At 32.1% G+C, this 17,474-nt stretch overlaps 1 protein-coding gene across 1 annotated transcript; it reads left to right on the top strand.

Annotated features, from left to right (window-relative positions):
* The first annotated feature begins 16,130 nt into the window (after window positions 1-16,130).
* On the top strand, window positions 16,131-17,199 carry LOC114752821 (pentatricopeptide repeat-containing protein At2g17033-like). The gene is made up of 2 exons (XM_028941526.1): window positions 16,131-16,858; window positions 16,971-17,199. Exons 1-2 carry the CDS (start codon window positions 16,394-16,396, stop codon window positions 17,028-17,030), a joined length of 525 nt encoding a protein of 174 aa, XP_028797359.1. The 5' UTR covers window positions 16,131-16,393; the 3' UTR covers window positions 17,031-17,199.
* Window positions 17,200-17,474: the final 275 nt, after the last annotated feature.

The following is a 17,474-nucleotide window of genomic DNA, read 5'->3' as shown; positions in this document are numbered from 1 at the left end:
TTTATAATAAATAGGTGTTGACTTTCCTAGAATACCTTTGTTAATTATGTGTATTAGCTAAAATTATCATTTGATGAAATCTTTAACATGTGCAATCACTACAACTCTACAAGGACTACTTTAAATAAATAAATAAATATAAAAGACAAAATATATTGAGGTCTTATATTAAGAGCAAATTAAAAGTCAACATAACTCTTATATTAAGGATCGGAGGTAGTATAAAAATTAGTGTTGTTATTTGAAAGAATTGAATATTCAGGGAGTTTGAGTTGCAGTTTATTAACTGTATGGTTTATAAAATTAATAGTCTAAGTAATTGACTTTCTTTGGGAAGTATCATAGCACAACATTCTTATTAAATTAAAAGGGTGCATAGCTATACATGACTAAGCATATAATATTTGTGACTATTTACCCTTTAATTAAGACTAAGATAATTTTATGTTTTAAAAATTGTCATTTGATAAGTTGATGTCAATGTTAATTATGTAAAATGTTTGTAATGTATTGTTTTTAATTTTTACTTACTCTTTTGAGTGTGGTTAAACATGATGTTGGCTTATGATTGCTTTTGAAATTTTGGATTATTATTTATTAATTTAAAAATTAAATTAAATTAAGGTTAAAAAAAATGGTAGGTTAGCCTGCCAATCCAACAACCTGTCATGGTGGGTTAGGATTAGTATTTTGTTAACCTACCAAGGAACGGGTTACTTTAACTCGTACTGTATAACTTGTAGGTTGTGACAGGACTGATCCGTATTCCCAACCCTCAACTCTACTTTTGTATTTATATATAGGAATAAATTCATGAAATCAAAAAATGGATAGTGTTTCAGTCTACTACAAGACCCAATTTCATTATGTATTAGAATTGAACCCTTTTAAGCTTCATAATCTAATCCAGAAATTGCAAATGATTAGCAAATCGAAGCCCCCAAATTGTGAACTTGTCCTTGCTAAAGTTTGGGTCGTCATAGTTTTAGGCCCAAGTTTATGGCCCATTTTCACAGTCCAAGGCTCCAAGCGTGAGATTTAGATTGTAAATTTCATTTGAAATATTTATTAAATAATGGTTGTTTCAGAAGTTAAATATTAATTTATTTTAAAAAGTTAAGTGTTCCTAATATATTTATCTTCTTCGTTAATATTCTCAACATTACGTGTACTTCACAAATTCAAAACATTTTATAGTACTGAGAAAAATTAAATTTCAATTTAAAGAATAAGAGTAATAGATAATAAATAATTATTGTAATTTTTCAAATAAATTTTAAGTATAGAAAATTTAAAATTAGTATCACCATTTCATACAAGTTTGAAAGTGAGTTTACTAAACTATTATAATCTATATTATCTATATATAACAGTAGAATCACATGCTTTTGTTAGTAAATGACGTGTCCATTTCTTTTATGGCTATTTTCAGTTCTAGTTTCTGTTCTTCTTCTATTATTGCACTTTTTTTTCTTCTTTTTTTCTTTTACCATGAATCATAATTCATGATGCTACCACGAGAATAACATGTACAAAGAAGATGCCAAAACAGCAATGACAGCAAAATAACGACAGAGATTCAGAAAATTCAAAACGATAGAAAACTAGAAATACTAACTGTATGCAAATAAATCAAACGCTATCTGCTTCTATTATAACTTGTAGGAGGTCATGCTCTTCATAGATTAAGTTAGCTTTCCTTAATGCCATTAATTCTGAGATGAATGTTGAGCGTGCTTCTACTCCTTCCCCATATGCCCATAACAAACGACCAGTGTGGTTGCGACTCGTGACATACTAGCCCAATAGCTGCCGAGTCCTCTTGCAACTGAAAGGAACCATCACAATTGATTTTAACCCACCTAACTAGTGGCGCTACCTATATTTGTGCTCTGGGTTGAGTTACAGCTTCCTGACTTTGAGTCGATTGATTAAGAGCTACCCAATACTCTAGAGCATCCACCCGAACTTGCCTTAGCATCAATTATGGGTCTAGGACCTTAAAATTGAAGACAAGCCCATCGCGTACCTTCCATATATGCCATAGTAAGTAGACGATCAAAGAGAGATCAAACTCTTGCATATCTTCTGGGTGTAGCATTAAATTAGAAAACCAGTCCTCGAATGAAGTTATTGCCAATCGATCAATCCTTAGGGAGAGAGAGCTTCCAAACTGAACCCAGTGCATCCACAGGCTGAAGAGGTACTTTAATGTCCAATTTGGTAGGAGACATTGAAAATAAATGATATAAATTAGGATTGGGATTAAGAAAGCCTACTAAAAGAGGGTTTAGCACGAGAGATTGCTTGTTACGTGGAATTAGACAAAGTCTTATGCAACACCTAACTTTTTATATACTAATATGATCATTTTAACGTTTATGAATCACAAACGCCAGGTTTCCAACCTGGGAAAAAACAAGGAAATTTTTTTTTAACCTTTAGAATCTGTTAATCAAACATTTCAAACCTTTAGAATAACTGACGAGTGATCCACAGTTAACTCTACTTTCAACTTAATCTATTATCACGTAAAATGATTTCATACTGTGTAATTTTATAATATTATATTAAAATATAGCAACTATTTTGGTTGACAGCGCATACCTACACCAGATAGTGTTCTCCTCCTTATGAAGTATACAAAATAATATTTACATAAAGTAAGTAAAGTTATTTGCCCATATAACATATACAATAATACAAATATTAACTTATTAAAATATTCTGCTACATATGTACAAAATATAAAAGGCATTCTTACTTTTCAACTAGCTCATCTCTTTCTAAAAAAAACCTCCTTATCCTTCAAGCTACTAGCCGCTATTCATCATAAATGGGATGGTGAGATTCTAAAGAATCCTTGTTGTAGTAATTTCCATCAAACACATATGCAGATTACCTAAAATATGCAAAACAAGCCATACGGAACATAACCTTGCAAGCTATGCATAAAAAGCATTTAAGTGCAATGACACATAGTCAAATTGATTAGCTGAATGCGTAGTCAACGGCACATAAGGTCAGACATACAATGGCTCATAAGGCCGCATAAATAATGGCTCATAAAGCTGCGTTTGTAATGGCACATAAGGCCATGCAAATAATAGCTCATAAGGCCCCATATCTTTCAGCTGCACGGCTATTAACTCATGCAAGAAATTAAGGATTACATGTTCTCATGCTTTTAAATAACAATATGGCACAAACAGACATGTAACAATCATACATAAATGTAAGGTAGGAAAAAAACTACTACCTAGTCTGCTTCGCTCCAAATCAGACCTTACCTTCCTCCTTTCTTTCCGCTTCTTGGTAGGCTTGAGCAGATATAAAAACATATCATATTGGTAAGAGTAGATCAATATTTGATCTAACTATAATTCATCTAATATCAATTTGTATGTTTTGGTCACACATGATTTTAGCTTAAAGATCGTTATATAATATTATTTTGTTATAATTTGACCTTATATAGAAGTTATATTATCTCATAAATTTAATTGTCAACTAACACCTTCTAACTTGTTAGTTCATGCCCATGAGCTTGTCAACTGGGAGGGCATGGACAACGATGTAATTTTTCGTTTGGAATAAATGACTCTCAAGTCTTATGGGACCTTTTTATTTTAAAATTTTAAGAAATTTCAAATTAATAAATTGTGTTGTTTCAGATTTGTGTATAATTTTCCCCAAATTAATGCTTCTCGAGTTCCGCCCCATCCCCGTGCATACATGTCCTACTATTTTACTTGTTTAACTGTTCAAGTTGTCCGCTGGGAGAGTCCGAGCAACAATCCTATTTTTGTTATAACTGGTTTAGAACCTTCGCATGGTAAGGGGCAATAGAGGCACAAACTAAAAGGCATTATTAAAATTACTTTCTATCGATAGTAAAGGGTAAAGATAAATCTTGTTGGCCAAGAAAAAAAGATAAACTAAATGAAATGATGTAATCGTAAATAAGTCTTTAAGTTTAATATATCTTTAATATACTTTGCAAATATTAAAAGTGGGCAAGTCTTGAAATTTTTTTGTGTGTGTTACGTCTCATTTCCGTTATTGAATTTCTTCGATGACATGGATTAGTTAAAAAAATATGTAAATAATTACAAATTGAGCTTTTCAAAAAAAAAAAAAAAAAGGAGAGGATAGTGCATTTCTAATCAATCTAGAAACCAAGCTATGCCCCGGAATGTTACATCTTCATTTTTCCAAAGTGAAAAATTCTCCTACGTTCTTAAGGTATTCAACCGGGTAGCTTTCTCAAAGTATTGCATTAATATTGAACAGACCAAACGAAAGAGATATCAATATGTAAGTGTTATTTTTGAAATAATATTACATCACTTGATATGGAGTTCTTCCATCCTGCCACCCATACAACAAATCAATCGAGCAGTGGCCCCACAACAATAGAAGAAAGCTTCAATAACAAATGAAAATAAAACAGCACACATAACATCCCCAGATGATTAACAACACATATCTTCTCTTTGACGCCAAAACAATTAGCTTGTATTTAGGATCCAGCATTGGCACCCTCACAATAGATCTCCTTACGTAAGATTAGGTAATTCCATGTAGGTAGAATTGGAGAATACCACATTTCTCCTTGGTATTTTTTAATCCCACATATATGGATTTGCCTAATCCCAAGTATTAAGTAATTATTCATACTAAACACTCTTTTAGCATATTTTTTTAATCCCAATTCTAATACTTATCCCTCACTTTCAATGGGATTTAAGTTCCTTTTAAAGCTTCATAAACTCCAAAACCCTCACATTCATGCCAAGAAAAATAGACAAGATCTTATTTACTAAATTTCCAAGTTAAATTAAGCTCTCAAAAGTAAATTATAGTGGTTTAATACTACCTCTAGTGCTAATTATAAGATCTTGTTTGTAAACTATTAATTATAAGGTCTTATAATTCGGACAAGAGGTAGTATGCCGTATTTTTTCTTGCAATCTTCCACAACAGTAACCCTTTCTTACTTTTTTCTGCTATCTTCCACAACATTATCAAGCACAAGCAAGGTTTCGTTCATAAAATATTAAAATTTCTCTTTACTGGGAGATGAGGAACTCTTAGTATACCACACACCCCTTGAATCCACCATGCTTGATGTGCTAAAAATGTTTCGCTCCCTTTAGGTTTTCTAGGCAGTTATTGTTGCAATGACTGCATAAGCATGTAGTTTGAATAGAAGTTATCATTATGTAACATCAATTATTAGGAGATAAGTTAAAGCAAAACAAATTGTATCACCCAAAATAGTATCAGTGTTTGTAATAAGATACTAATGAAAATACCATCGACGTCAGGACCCAGCAATTATATAAATTCATATCATAATACCTCAAATCCAATTTGGCACCCTAGCACTTACAATCCTATAATTGAATCAACACCTTAGAAAAATAAAGAAAATGATTGAAAAGAAAATTTAGCTGAGGCTTACAATGGTTACCACTAAATCTATAAAAAAGGAGGAGAAATGGAGGAGGGAAGGAAGGTCCTTAACTGAAGTAAGTAGCCATGAAAATAGAAATAAGACACTCAAAATGACAAATTTTCCATTAAACAATACTTGCACAAAATTAGTCATGTAGTGATTACTGTAGTATTTTTGAGAAGTCGATGTGATGATTATTTTTCGTCTAAGATTACAAAAGATAGAGAAGTGGTAGTTCATAGGAAACAAATTATTTTGATGTAGATAACAGGAAGTGAAATACATGAGAAAAAATAAAACTAAAACTAACAATACGCAGAAAATGATGAAAAAACACTTTTAGCAAGTTGCAACTGGAACGTGGTTATACTGCATAGCTAATTAACATAGTTCAAAGTCCAATAAATAGTTCCTCAAGAGAGAGGGAGAGAGGTAAAGTCTATAGAAAAAGCAATCAATTACAAGTTTCATTACCCAAAACGTACAACCCATCAGTAGTGTTTGAAAGGAAACACCCAAGAAAATTGCAGGAAAAAAATAACATGTGCAGGATAGTGTTAATTTGCTTATAATCTAACATTGCATATGAACAGAAAATAAATGTAGGAAAAATAAGAAAATTATTGAAAGCCTACAGTGCAATTTATAATATGATGACCTAAGGCAAGTGGAAGTTAACAATGTTAGCACTCTGTTCCATCCATACGGTTCCAGGTTCAATGCCCACATCAATTTCAAAATTTAACTTATTTTAGATATCTCTGGTTTGACTCCCAGATTATCACAAAGTTATTGGTTTAAAGAATTCACTAACCTGACCAAATAGCTATACTTCCAACTATATATGGAAAAAAAAATGTACTTACTATTTTAACTAAACACCCAGACTGGAAATTTCAGCAACAACCCATTCCCAGTAGCACATTCCCAAATTCAGAAACTAATGGGAGTTAGACACAACCAAACCCCATTAATAGTACAATCGAGAAACAACAGTCCCTGGAAGACAAATGATTTTTTTTTTTTGACCTCACAAATTGATACGCTGAGCCATACTTTTCATTCATCTCAATGAGGAACAAACTGATACAAAGCAGCCAAACAGTCTTGAAGAGTGAAGATCAGGGAGTGAATCTGAGAAACTAACCTGAACAGTAACAGAAAATATCATGCACACAATTAAAAATAAGGTAGGAAGAAAAAAGAAAGACTGTCGAACGTTTCAAAGAGGGTTTATCTCTATAACATGTATAGCATCCCGTGCTCCTTCCCCTAAATAACCCCGTCGACCCTGCCTAGTCTTTGGACCATCTTCAATCACAACTAAGAATGAAATACTAGATAAAAATGAGAAGTGTCCAGTTAGTTAACTCAAACAGAAAAGGCTCACCCATTCCCATCCTCTGCCATGCATGTTAAACCATGTCTAGATACCCCCTAAAACAAAGCCATAGATCCATCCAATCTGCAGATAAAAGAAAATAAAATAAAAACATACTAAATGAAGATAACACCAGTCTAATATAGCACAATTATGCAAAATGACATTATTTTAAAGTGGATATATGAACAATATGGAGAATCATATTAGCTGAAACAACGGCTTTGAAATTATTGTTATTTATTTTAGTATATTATTTGAAGCAAACCCCTAAAAAAAAACAAAGAAAGAAGCAAACCCTACAACTGTCACCATTAGTCATCATTAGGGTTGGCTAAAAGCCAACTATTAGCCCTATCTATCGTTTTTTTATAAGAAATGACTTCTTTTATAATGGTGTTCTTAAATATAAAAGAGAAATCATCTTTTTTTTTTTAATTTTAAATTTTGTAATATAAATTTTTACTCATTATCTCCTATATAATCTCTTCACAAACAAATGTATAATTAAAAAATTATGCATGTAATTTATACATTTATTGCTGTTTTGATGGTTCTTTCTTATAATACAAAACTAGCATGTGCTTTCTCGTGCGTTGCACGGGAAGCTTTGCCTTAAATCATAACCTTTCCTTATATCCACATTTAGTAGAAATTCAGAAACTTCAACAAAAGTAAAATATACATCTAGATTGATACGAAGACACGAGGTTGCAATCCTATAAATTTTATCTTTAATTTGTAAACATTTTCAGCAGCTGCATCCCCCATCATAAAACAGAATAATGACCTCTCTTCTCATGCTATTAAAGTCAAACATAGCATGTGTTATAATTTAGAGGTTATTGTACCTTGATTGTAGTTAAGTGAACAATTCTCATTTAATTATAATTAAGATTCTTTAAAATGAGCTTTAAGATACTTTAAAATAAGCCCCAACTTTTAAACACACAATTAGGTAGTATATATGCATAAAATAACCATTTCAACATAACTACTGAGTGTAGAAAATGAAATTGCTGCAGATTGAAAATCAATGCTAAAATACGGCTTTTGTGTTACCATAAAAGACATATAATTGTCATCTATATGCTTAGGTGAGATATTATTGCACAGCTGCCCCTTCCAAGACATCATGCAAACATTGTATCAAAATTGGTATGTTTCTTTAAAAATATATCCCAAGACACAAATTGGTACTTGATTTTTTAATAACAGATCCCACCATCGTGCCAAAGTACTTCCTTTCTTTTCATGCTCCTCATTCTTGATAAAAGCCACATATCCTATCGTGCAAGAGAAGCCAGTAAAACCACATATACAGCATTAGTGGTTATAGTTTTAGGCCCAATCTACCTTTTATTTATTTTCCATCACTATAATTGGGCCTTAACACCTTCACAAGTTAATGAAAATGGTTTTTTTTTTTGGGGTACAAAATTGATGAAAATATTGGACATTACAATTTGAGTAAATCATCATTGCTTAGTTAGTAAAACAGCCCATTCTCCGAAACAAACGTGTGATTTAGAGATATCTTTCATAGTACTTGGGTTATTATTAACTAATATAGTTTATAACTAAGTAAGGATTACTAAGCTTCTAACATTATCCATATATAACTTATGATAATATCTTGAGAGCAAGCATCATATTCGATGTTTCTCAAAATAAATTAAATAAGAAATCATGCAATATTTTCAAATCCACATATAAAAGCATTTTGAGATCCTCACTTGTGGAACATGATTTGTAGATAAATGGAAATTCTCAAGTCATTATGTTATAATGTAATTTAGATATATTTAATATACTTTGAATTAAGAATTTTAATATTAAAAAAATAAAATCTCAACAAAATTCTTCAAAAATCAATAAAATAAATCATACTATTTTAACAATAACAATGTAAAAATGGTTTTAATTAAAAAAAATTTAATGTAAATTAGTTTTCTCAAAATCACTAGCTAAATAATAACCAAGCAGAAAGGGCTTCATAGTGACGGGAGCTCAAAAAATATAACATTTGTAGTGATAGGTTAAAAAGAAGTATCCTTTTACTATGAGATTGACAGCAACATAATAAGCACATGAAAACTTTCTTTTCGTTGGTCGAAATGTAAAAAGTAATTGTTACCCCTTCAGTGATGTACTCCATTCCTTCGATTTAGAGATAAGAAGAAACACAAAAGGCTCGAACATAACCTTACAGAACTCATTTCACACCATATTACAAACAATTTTGAATTTTTTTTTTCATTCTTTTCAATTTAGAAATAAAAATAAGAAACACAAAAAGCTGCAACATAAACTTACAGATTTTCACCACACATACAAGTTGTCAGCTTTCGAAAAGGTATGTACAATGGGTTTCCAGACCCATGAAAGTAGCAGGGGAACCCTGTTCTGCACTTGATGAGCTTATATTAATTGAGCACAAAACACAGGAAACTCGCTCTATTTCATGGCTATCCATAATCACTGGCTGCATGTTTTGTGCAGGTAATTAATCCACACACTTTGACTCTACAATTTCCAAACCCATGAAAAAAAGCAAACATTTAATGAGGCATTTGTCCCCGTGACCGTTCCCTACCACTTCTTGATTATATGAAAAGTTTATTTTAAGCTCTGCAAGTTAGGCTTGCGTCATCTCCAGGACGATTTAGCGAGCATCTTCGCTTTTGTTTAGTTGTAGACTTGCTTATCTTCTTCAAGACTAATGTCTTGTATACTTAAGAAAAAAGCATTTCAAATTAGAGACCATAAGGTTTTGAAAAAAACTAAGCTTTTCATATAATCAAGAAATGGCAGACACGGTCACACGATTTCATTTTAGAATTGTCACAAACATTTCAGGCCTATATGTTTTGTTCCATGAGTTTTCTCAGGTACAACTGCAATTAATTTTTCAAAAAACACCCTAGATTTCAATCATTAAGGAACGCAATCATGGGGTCGACCCTAATGGCCGCAACTGTGATCCTTCTCTGCTCAGGCCTGGCAGCAGCTATAAGCAGCACTTACAGCATCAACCAAGATAATTGGAGGGAGGTTTTGAAATTTAAATTTAAAAAGTATTTTTAAAAAATGCCTTAGCTTAGCTGGCATGAAGCCCTATGCTTCATTAATGCATAATATGGCTTGAACAAAGCCCAAGGAATTTTTTTGTTTTGTTTGGTCATTAAGTCAGATTTTGCTTATGAACAGTAGCTTGGGTGGAAGAGATTTATAAGTTATATTGATTGATGGAGGGAGTGCAATGTTTTTTTTTATTTTTTTAACATCGGAAGACAAGCTAAGACTCTAGAGAGAAACTAGTCCTCCTCATAAACATCAAATTACAATGTTGAGAACATTGATGTTTATGGTCCAAAAAGTTTTGATAGCACCCATCTGGTATGGTCGAAACGAGAAGAAGTTGCCCAGCAACATGATGCCCGTCATAATCCACACAAGAGATGAGTGGAATTTTAGTTGTTCCACACTCCATAATGCTGCAAGAGACTTAATGGAATAGAGCCTCTGTTGATTAGCGCTTTCCTTCAAAGATAAATTTGCATCTCTAAGCTTCTGCATCTTTGTGAATTTTCATTTTTCTTCTTTTGGCATCTTTGAAAAACTTCTGATAGGTAATTTATCTAGTAATTTTTTATCAATCATGTCAGTAGTTAGTAAACACCGTTAGCTTTGAAACTAATAGTCTTTGACTATAAGGATTAACTGCTCTAACGGAATAAACTGTAAGGCAAGGACCTAATCAAAATTTGAGTAAAACGATGAGGCCTGGGGGATTAGCTTTCCCTTTTAAATATTCATGGGGATTCCATTAAATAAAATTAATATTTAAATTTCTATTCAAAATAACGAACTTAACATGTTTAGCAAATAATTATTATAAAATTATGGTAAATATTTTAAATAGAAATATTATGAAGTAAAACTATAATATTTATTTGTAGATATGAAATTTAAATGTTTAAATATTTATATAAAATGATAATCAATATAAAAATTTAAATTTTGAAATACTTAAAAGGATTAAAACTGTTGTTTATACTTTATAAATTATTATCGGCATTTTATATTATCATTCATTTTTTTTAAAATTGTAAATTTAATTTTTTTCATAACATTTAAAATACCAAAGCCGCTATTTAAAAAAATGGGTAATAAGTTAAGGTTTTGTTTTTTCTAGATTAATAGAGGGTATGATAATCAAAATCAACATATTTCATAACATTGGGTAAAATTGACAACATCTTTTTAGTTATACACAGTAGAAAGTTTATTTCACTGGCTCAAGCGAGAAAAGCTTGCTTCCCTCATTTGAAAGAAATATTTACAAACATTTAAAATCATTAGTTCTTTCTCCTCTCTCTTTGCACACATTTCGTCGATAAAAATTACCGTCTGATTTAAAATATAGTTCTTTCTTTTCTTTTCTTTTTCCCCCCTTGTGTTATAGGGTGAATGGACAATACCACCCTTGGGCAGCAGAGATTTTTGAAGTACGATCGTTAATCTCTCACACTGGAACATAGAGATAGTACATGCTCACAAGGAGGCATTGGCACGTGAGGATTTACTTGCCAGGAGGGCTCATGAGATGAACAATGAAAGAGCAGTCTTGCTGGACCCGCCCACATTCTGCTTGGATCAAATGGCAAAGGACCTCACTTAGTCTTCTTCATTTTAGCCACACTGTCATAAACTTCTGTTTGGTATGAAATATAAAAAATAAAAATAAAAATTGTAATTAATAAAAATTATTTAAAAATATTTAGTATGAGTAATTACTTGTTACATGAAATTAGATAAATCCGTTGAGGTGGGATTAGAGAACACCATCTCCCACTATGGTATTCTGCAATTCCACATATATGAGTTTGTTTAATCCCATGTAATAAGAAATCTCTCCTGCTAAATATTTTTTTAATAATTTTTTTTAATTTCAATCTCAATTCCTACTCCTTATTTTTAATACTTCGCACTAAATAAGACCTTAGTCTGTATTTGTAGTTTTCCTTCTCTAGATTGTCATAGAACTTGTGTCTCTGTATGTATAATTGTATATTACCAATGAATTACTTTTCGATAGTCTGAGATATGATTGATATATATATATATATATATTTAAAGATATTTGAAACATTAAATATTTTAAGATTAATTCTATTTTTAACTTTTAACTTTGACCTTGTTTTGGTTTTGATTCTAAAATTTGATTTATTTTGATCTGCTTAAACATTTTTGACTTGATAATAGTATCTTTGGTACTTGAAACTTTTAAAATCATTTGTTTCAAATTTCAAACTAAAATCAACATGAGGTCAAATTTTAAAAATTAAAGATAATATTAACCAACATTTTTATTTGAAAATTGCTGCTCTTTGGTGATCGTTTGTCACAAATTTTTATGGGAAAATGATACAAAATGACACTTGAGCTTGGAAATACCAAAATAGTTACTTGAATTTATAAATTCCCAATTTAGTCACAAGTGACTAATTTGACATTTATAAATTTGCTAAAATGACCATATTACCCTTCATTTTATTTATTGTTTTTTAAAAAACCAAAGCCCCCACTGGCCGACCAGTTACCAGAGGCCGTCACCGGAGCTACGGTGAGCAATAGACAATTAGTGGCCGAAGTTCCGGTGGCCGGAAACAATTTTTTTAAAAATTTTTATAACTTCAGTATAACGGTTAATAACTTTTGCAACACTCTTAACAATTTCAGTATAACAGTTAACAACTAGTTTTTCAGAAAATTTAACAATTGGTAACTAGAGCTCCGGTGGCCGAAAATGAGTTTTTTAAAAAATTTACAATTTCAGTATAATGGTTAACAACTTTTGTAATGCTATTAACAACTTTAGTATAGTAGTTAACAACAGGTTTTTCGAGAAATTCAAAAAGTAGCATTTTTACAACTTCAATAATGCCATTAATAAGTTTCGTAACTCTATTAACAACTTTAGTATAGCATTTAACAAGTTTTCTTAAAAATTCAAAAAAAATATTATTTTTACAACTTTAGCAACTACTATTTTTAAAAAAATTTTAAAACTTCAATGTAACAATTAATAACTTTTGTAACCCTATTAACAACTTCAGTATAACAGTTAATAATTTTTAAAAAATTTGAAAAGTAGCATTTTTATAACATCAGTAATGTCGTTAACAAGTTCTATAACTCTATTAGCAGCTTTGAGATAGCATTTAATAACAAGTTTTCCTAAAAATTAAAAAAAAAATATTTTCACAACTTTAGCAGCTTTCTTTTTTGAAAATTTTTACAACTTCAGTATAACAGTTAACAACTTTTGTAACGCTATTAACAACTTCAGTATAGTAGTTAACAACAGGTTTTTCGAAAAATTCAAAAAATAGCATTTTTACAACTTTAGTAAAAATTGTTTCCGGTTGCTGGAGTTTTGGTGACCAATTGTTGACCGGTCACCAAAGCTCTGGTGACGGCCTCTGCTGCCAACGCTGGACCAGCCAATGGGGACTTTGATTTTTTTTTAAAAACAATAAATAAAATAAAGGGCAATATGGCCATTGCAAGAAATTTATTAATGTCAAATTGGTCCTTTATGACTAAATTGGGATTTTGCAAGTTTAAATGACCATTTTAGTATTTTCAAGTTCAAATGTCACTTTTGTGTCATTTTTCCAATTTTTATCTAGCCTTATTTCATGTGTATATTAATATTAAAGAAGTGTAAAGTTCCAGCGTCATGTTCTTTTTTAGTTATATGTAGTGCGCTAATTTTATTTATGATGTGTCCGTTATTCTAATCCTCCCCCAATTTTTATATTTAAGATCAGAATAGTATTATTTTTCTTCTACTTCTAGTACTTTAATTTTATTTATAATGCATCATAAATAAAATTAGAATGTAGAGTATAATTGGACTGGATACATTATAAATAAGATTAAAATGCTAAATATTACTGGGAAATAATATTAGGATGTTTTACGATAACTTAACCATTAAAAATGATAAAAAAAATTGGATTAATATTATTATTATTTCTTACTGTATAGAAAGCAAGGGTGCATGTGATTTTGAAAGTAATTTTATAATTATATAAAATAAGTGTAAAAAATATTTTGTTTTGATTAAAAATAATACAAAAATTGGATTAATACTATTATTATAAAAATAAATATGTTTTTAAAGTAATTTTGGGCATCCCGAACAACCGTCCTCAGGCTCACAGGTTTATCCGTCGGTTCACAAACAATCTTCCTGTTTTTAACTTACATAAGAAGAACAGATAAGACAGAGCGAAAGATGCAGGGGACAGGGATGGAGCCGAGTGAAGAGAAAGCGAGCTTGGGAGAAGAAAGCGAAATAGAGGCAGAACGGGGTAGTCAACATTCGGCTCCGGAGAAAGCTGAACCGGTAATAGCTTCAGATCTTCTCCTTTCCCCCTGAATCCAATGAATCCTATCTCTCAATTCGTTGTTATAGTTAACTCCGGTTAAAATTGAGGCAAAAAATTTGTCGGATTAAATGTCAATTTGTAGAGTGAGCCCTTTGGTTGTGCTTATCAACAATGGCTTCGTAGCTTGTAGGGCGATTTGGTTCTTGTGTGTTCAGTGGGTTGGATTTGGTCATTGCCCCTGTTTTTTCCCTGTTCTTTCTTGGTTTCTGCTTTTGTTTATTATTCTCTTCTGCTTCTGCTTTCCTTCTTTTACTTCGGCGCAACATCGATATCACAGCACAACAAGAAAAAACTTCTCTTCGTTGCAACATTGTTGTTCTCTGCTCCTGATTTCTTCCATATATTGCGTGTCAAGTTTATCTTTTTTCGGAATGATTTTGAGGGAAAAAGCGTGTGAGATGCGATGGTGGTGCGTTTTTTTTTTTTTTTGGGGGGGGGGTTTAGTGAAGGAATGGGCTTTGGACTTGTAGGTTTATATATATGGTTAACAGATTCAGGTGAATTGTCAAGAAAAGCAAATTAAATTTTTTGAAATATTTTTTATTAAATTAAAGCTAGGCATTAATCATTAACCTTAAAAGAAATCAAAATAATTAAAAGTTAAATTTATTAATAACTGAGAGAAAATTTGTTGTTGAGTATGTGCAGGTTAACTCAGTCGTACTATTGTTAATATTACGCTATATTGTAAGGCTCATGTTCCTTTTAGTAATTGTACGGCTAAAATGTTTTTGACAAACATGTATCATCCTAGCATGCTTAATCAGTCAAAATCACTCGTAATGTAGAACAATCCAAACAAAAGTTCAAATCTACCCATATTCTATTTTGCAAATGCTAATCTAAACACACTAATAATTGGTTGTGATGTGCTGTTTGAGTTTTAAATTGAGTCATATCGTCATTTTCTTCATGTTATCTCTCGGCCTAATTTCTGGAATCGGGCTTGGGGGAGTTAATTTAACAAGACAGTAAAGCTTGATCATAGCTATATGCATATATAAATACACATACATCTGTGCTTGATTGCGTGTAAGCAGCGATTGAGGCAAACTACATGCAAGAGGATTGGAACTATTTGAGTTACTGAGAGTTCGTTAGTGTCTTTTTATGCGCTTTATAGAGACAATGTATGCTTTCCGTTATTCTCCAATTCACTGGCTCCTCGACAATATATGCCGTTGTCATATGGCCATGAACGTAGAAATGTTGATTGATACTTGCTATCTAATTGGAGCAATGCCAATTCCTGAAATAGCTGATAAGGTTTCTTTGAATCGTTGATAAGATTTCATACATAAAATGTTCTTTCCCCCCCTTTTTTTTTCTTTTTTTAATTTAAAATTGTCCTTGGTGGATAACATGCTAAACTATGGGAATTTTATATTTTGACTCTCCGTGAAGGTCTGTGGAAGAAGGACATGATTTTATAATATCTAACGTTGAAGATGATGTTGAGCAGTGTCCAACTATGGTGGAACCAAGGACCAAAGCTTGGAGTTATGGTAGAATATGCGCTAACAAAACAAGGTCAGCATTTTCTGAAGAAGGTGGTGACATCTGGAGACCCGTCGACCACAAACAACTTGATCCAGAGATTCGTACAAAGTTCACCTGAATCAGTGTCTCTCAGCACTCTTTGCGATCTCCTCTCTCCTTCTACAGTTCAACTCCATCTCTCCTCAGTTGCCCTCCCGGTTAGTACTTTACTCTTTATCTCTCTCCTCAAGTTGATTATTAGAGTCTCTGATGTTTTTGCAAAATTTGCAGCTTTATGCAAGAATTGCTGAAGCACCTTGGTACAGTTGGAACCTTAAGATTGTAGCTGAGCTTGCTGCTTTGCTGGATAAACAGGAACAATATTCAGCCTGGGAAACTCTAATTTCGGAAGGCACTTCCAAATCAGAGTCTGGCTCTCGAGATCTGGCTCTTTTCTATTGTAAATTGTTGGAGTGTCACTCCAAACAAAGTTCAGAAAGAGGGTTTGAGATTGCTTATTCGTACCTAAGCCAGCTTCTTCATAGTTCATCATCCTCTATTTACATAAAACGTCGTGTTTATGAATATATGGTCAGTGGTTTATGTTAAATGGATAGGCCTTGTGAGGCAGAGAATTTGGTTGAGAATATGAGAATCAAAGCACTTGAACCTTCAGCATTTGAATTCAAGTCTATCATGTATGGTTATGGAAGATTGGGATTATTCCAAGACTCGGAGAGACTTTTGGTTCAAATGGAAAAAGAAGGGTTTGTTATTGATACAGTTTGTTCAAATATGGTTCTTTCAGCGTACGGAATGCATGGTGAGCCAACAAACATGGTTTCATGGCTTCAAAGGATGAGGAAGACATCAATTCCGTTCTCGAAAAGGACATATAATTATGTTCTGAATTCATGTCCTGTTCTCATGAGAAAGTTGGTGGACTTGAATGGCTTCCCATTGTCAATTGAGGAGTTGAATGCCAGTTTGGAAGGAGATGAAGCTATGGTGGTTGGAGAGCTAATCAGGTCAACCGAGATTCTAGAAGAGGTCATGGTTTGGGACTCTAAGCAGGCAAAGCTGGATTTACATGGACTGCATTTGGGTTCATATTATCTAATTATGTTACTTTGGTTGCAAGAAATGCGACGAAGGCTGAACAATTCAACTTACGTGATTCCTACAGAAATTGTTGTGGTGTGTGGCTCAGGGAAGCATAGCAATCTCAGGGGACAATCTCCTGTGAAAACGTTGGTGAAAGAGATGATGGTGAAGATGAAAAGTCCTCTGAGAATTGATGATAGGAAGAACAATGGTTGTTTTGTTGGGAAAGGTAAAGCTATGAGAGATTGGTTGTGTTTAGGACACGAATTAAACAAATATGATATGCAAAATCATAATGGGGCCATCGTTGCCTAACCGTTAGTTAACCACGCTTGCTCCTACATGCCATGCTCTCAAATCTGGTTCTTTCTTTTGCGATTGCACATGTTTTTCGGGGGTTGGGGGGGGTTAATATCAGATTTATTCGTACAGATTAATAAGTTAAAAGAAAAAAAATCTGTAATATACGTAATTCATTCCTTCCACGTCGTTATCTCCATCTTAAACCAAATTTATTCGTTTTTATTTAGTAATTTAATATTTTCATACTAATTTAATGAAATAATCAAAGGATAAATTAAGTTGA

This window comes from Neltuma alba, unplaced genomic scaffold (assembly GCF_004799145.2).
Source record: "Neltuma alba isolate B1F8T4 unplaced genomic scaffold, ASM479914v2 tig00007566_pilon, whole genome shotgun sequence".
NCBI lineage: Eukaryota > Viridiplantae > Streptophyta > Magnoliopsida > Fabales > Fabaceae > Neltuma > Neltuma alba.
Note: the sequence above shows the minus strand (reverse complement) of the source record. Positions and strands in the feature narration are given on the sequence as shown.

Excerpts from the sequence above, each read along its gene's own strand:
- LOC114752821 (XM_028941526.1), top strand. The coding sequence starts at position 16,394 with ATGGATAGGCCTTGTGAGGCAGAGAATTTGGTTGAGAATATGAGAATC. Across the intron at positions 16,859-16,970 it reads TGGTTTGGGACTCTAAGCAG|AAATTGTTGTGGTGTGTGGC; the intron begins GCAAAGCTGGAT and ends TGATTCCTACAG.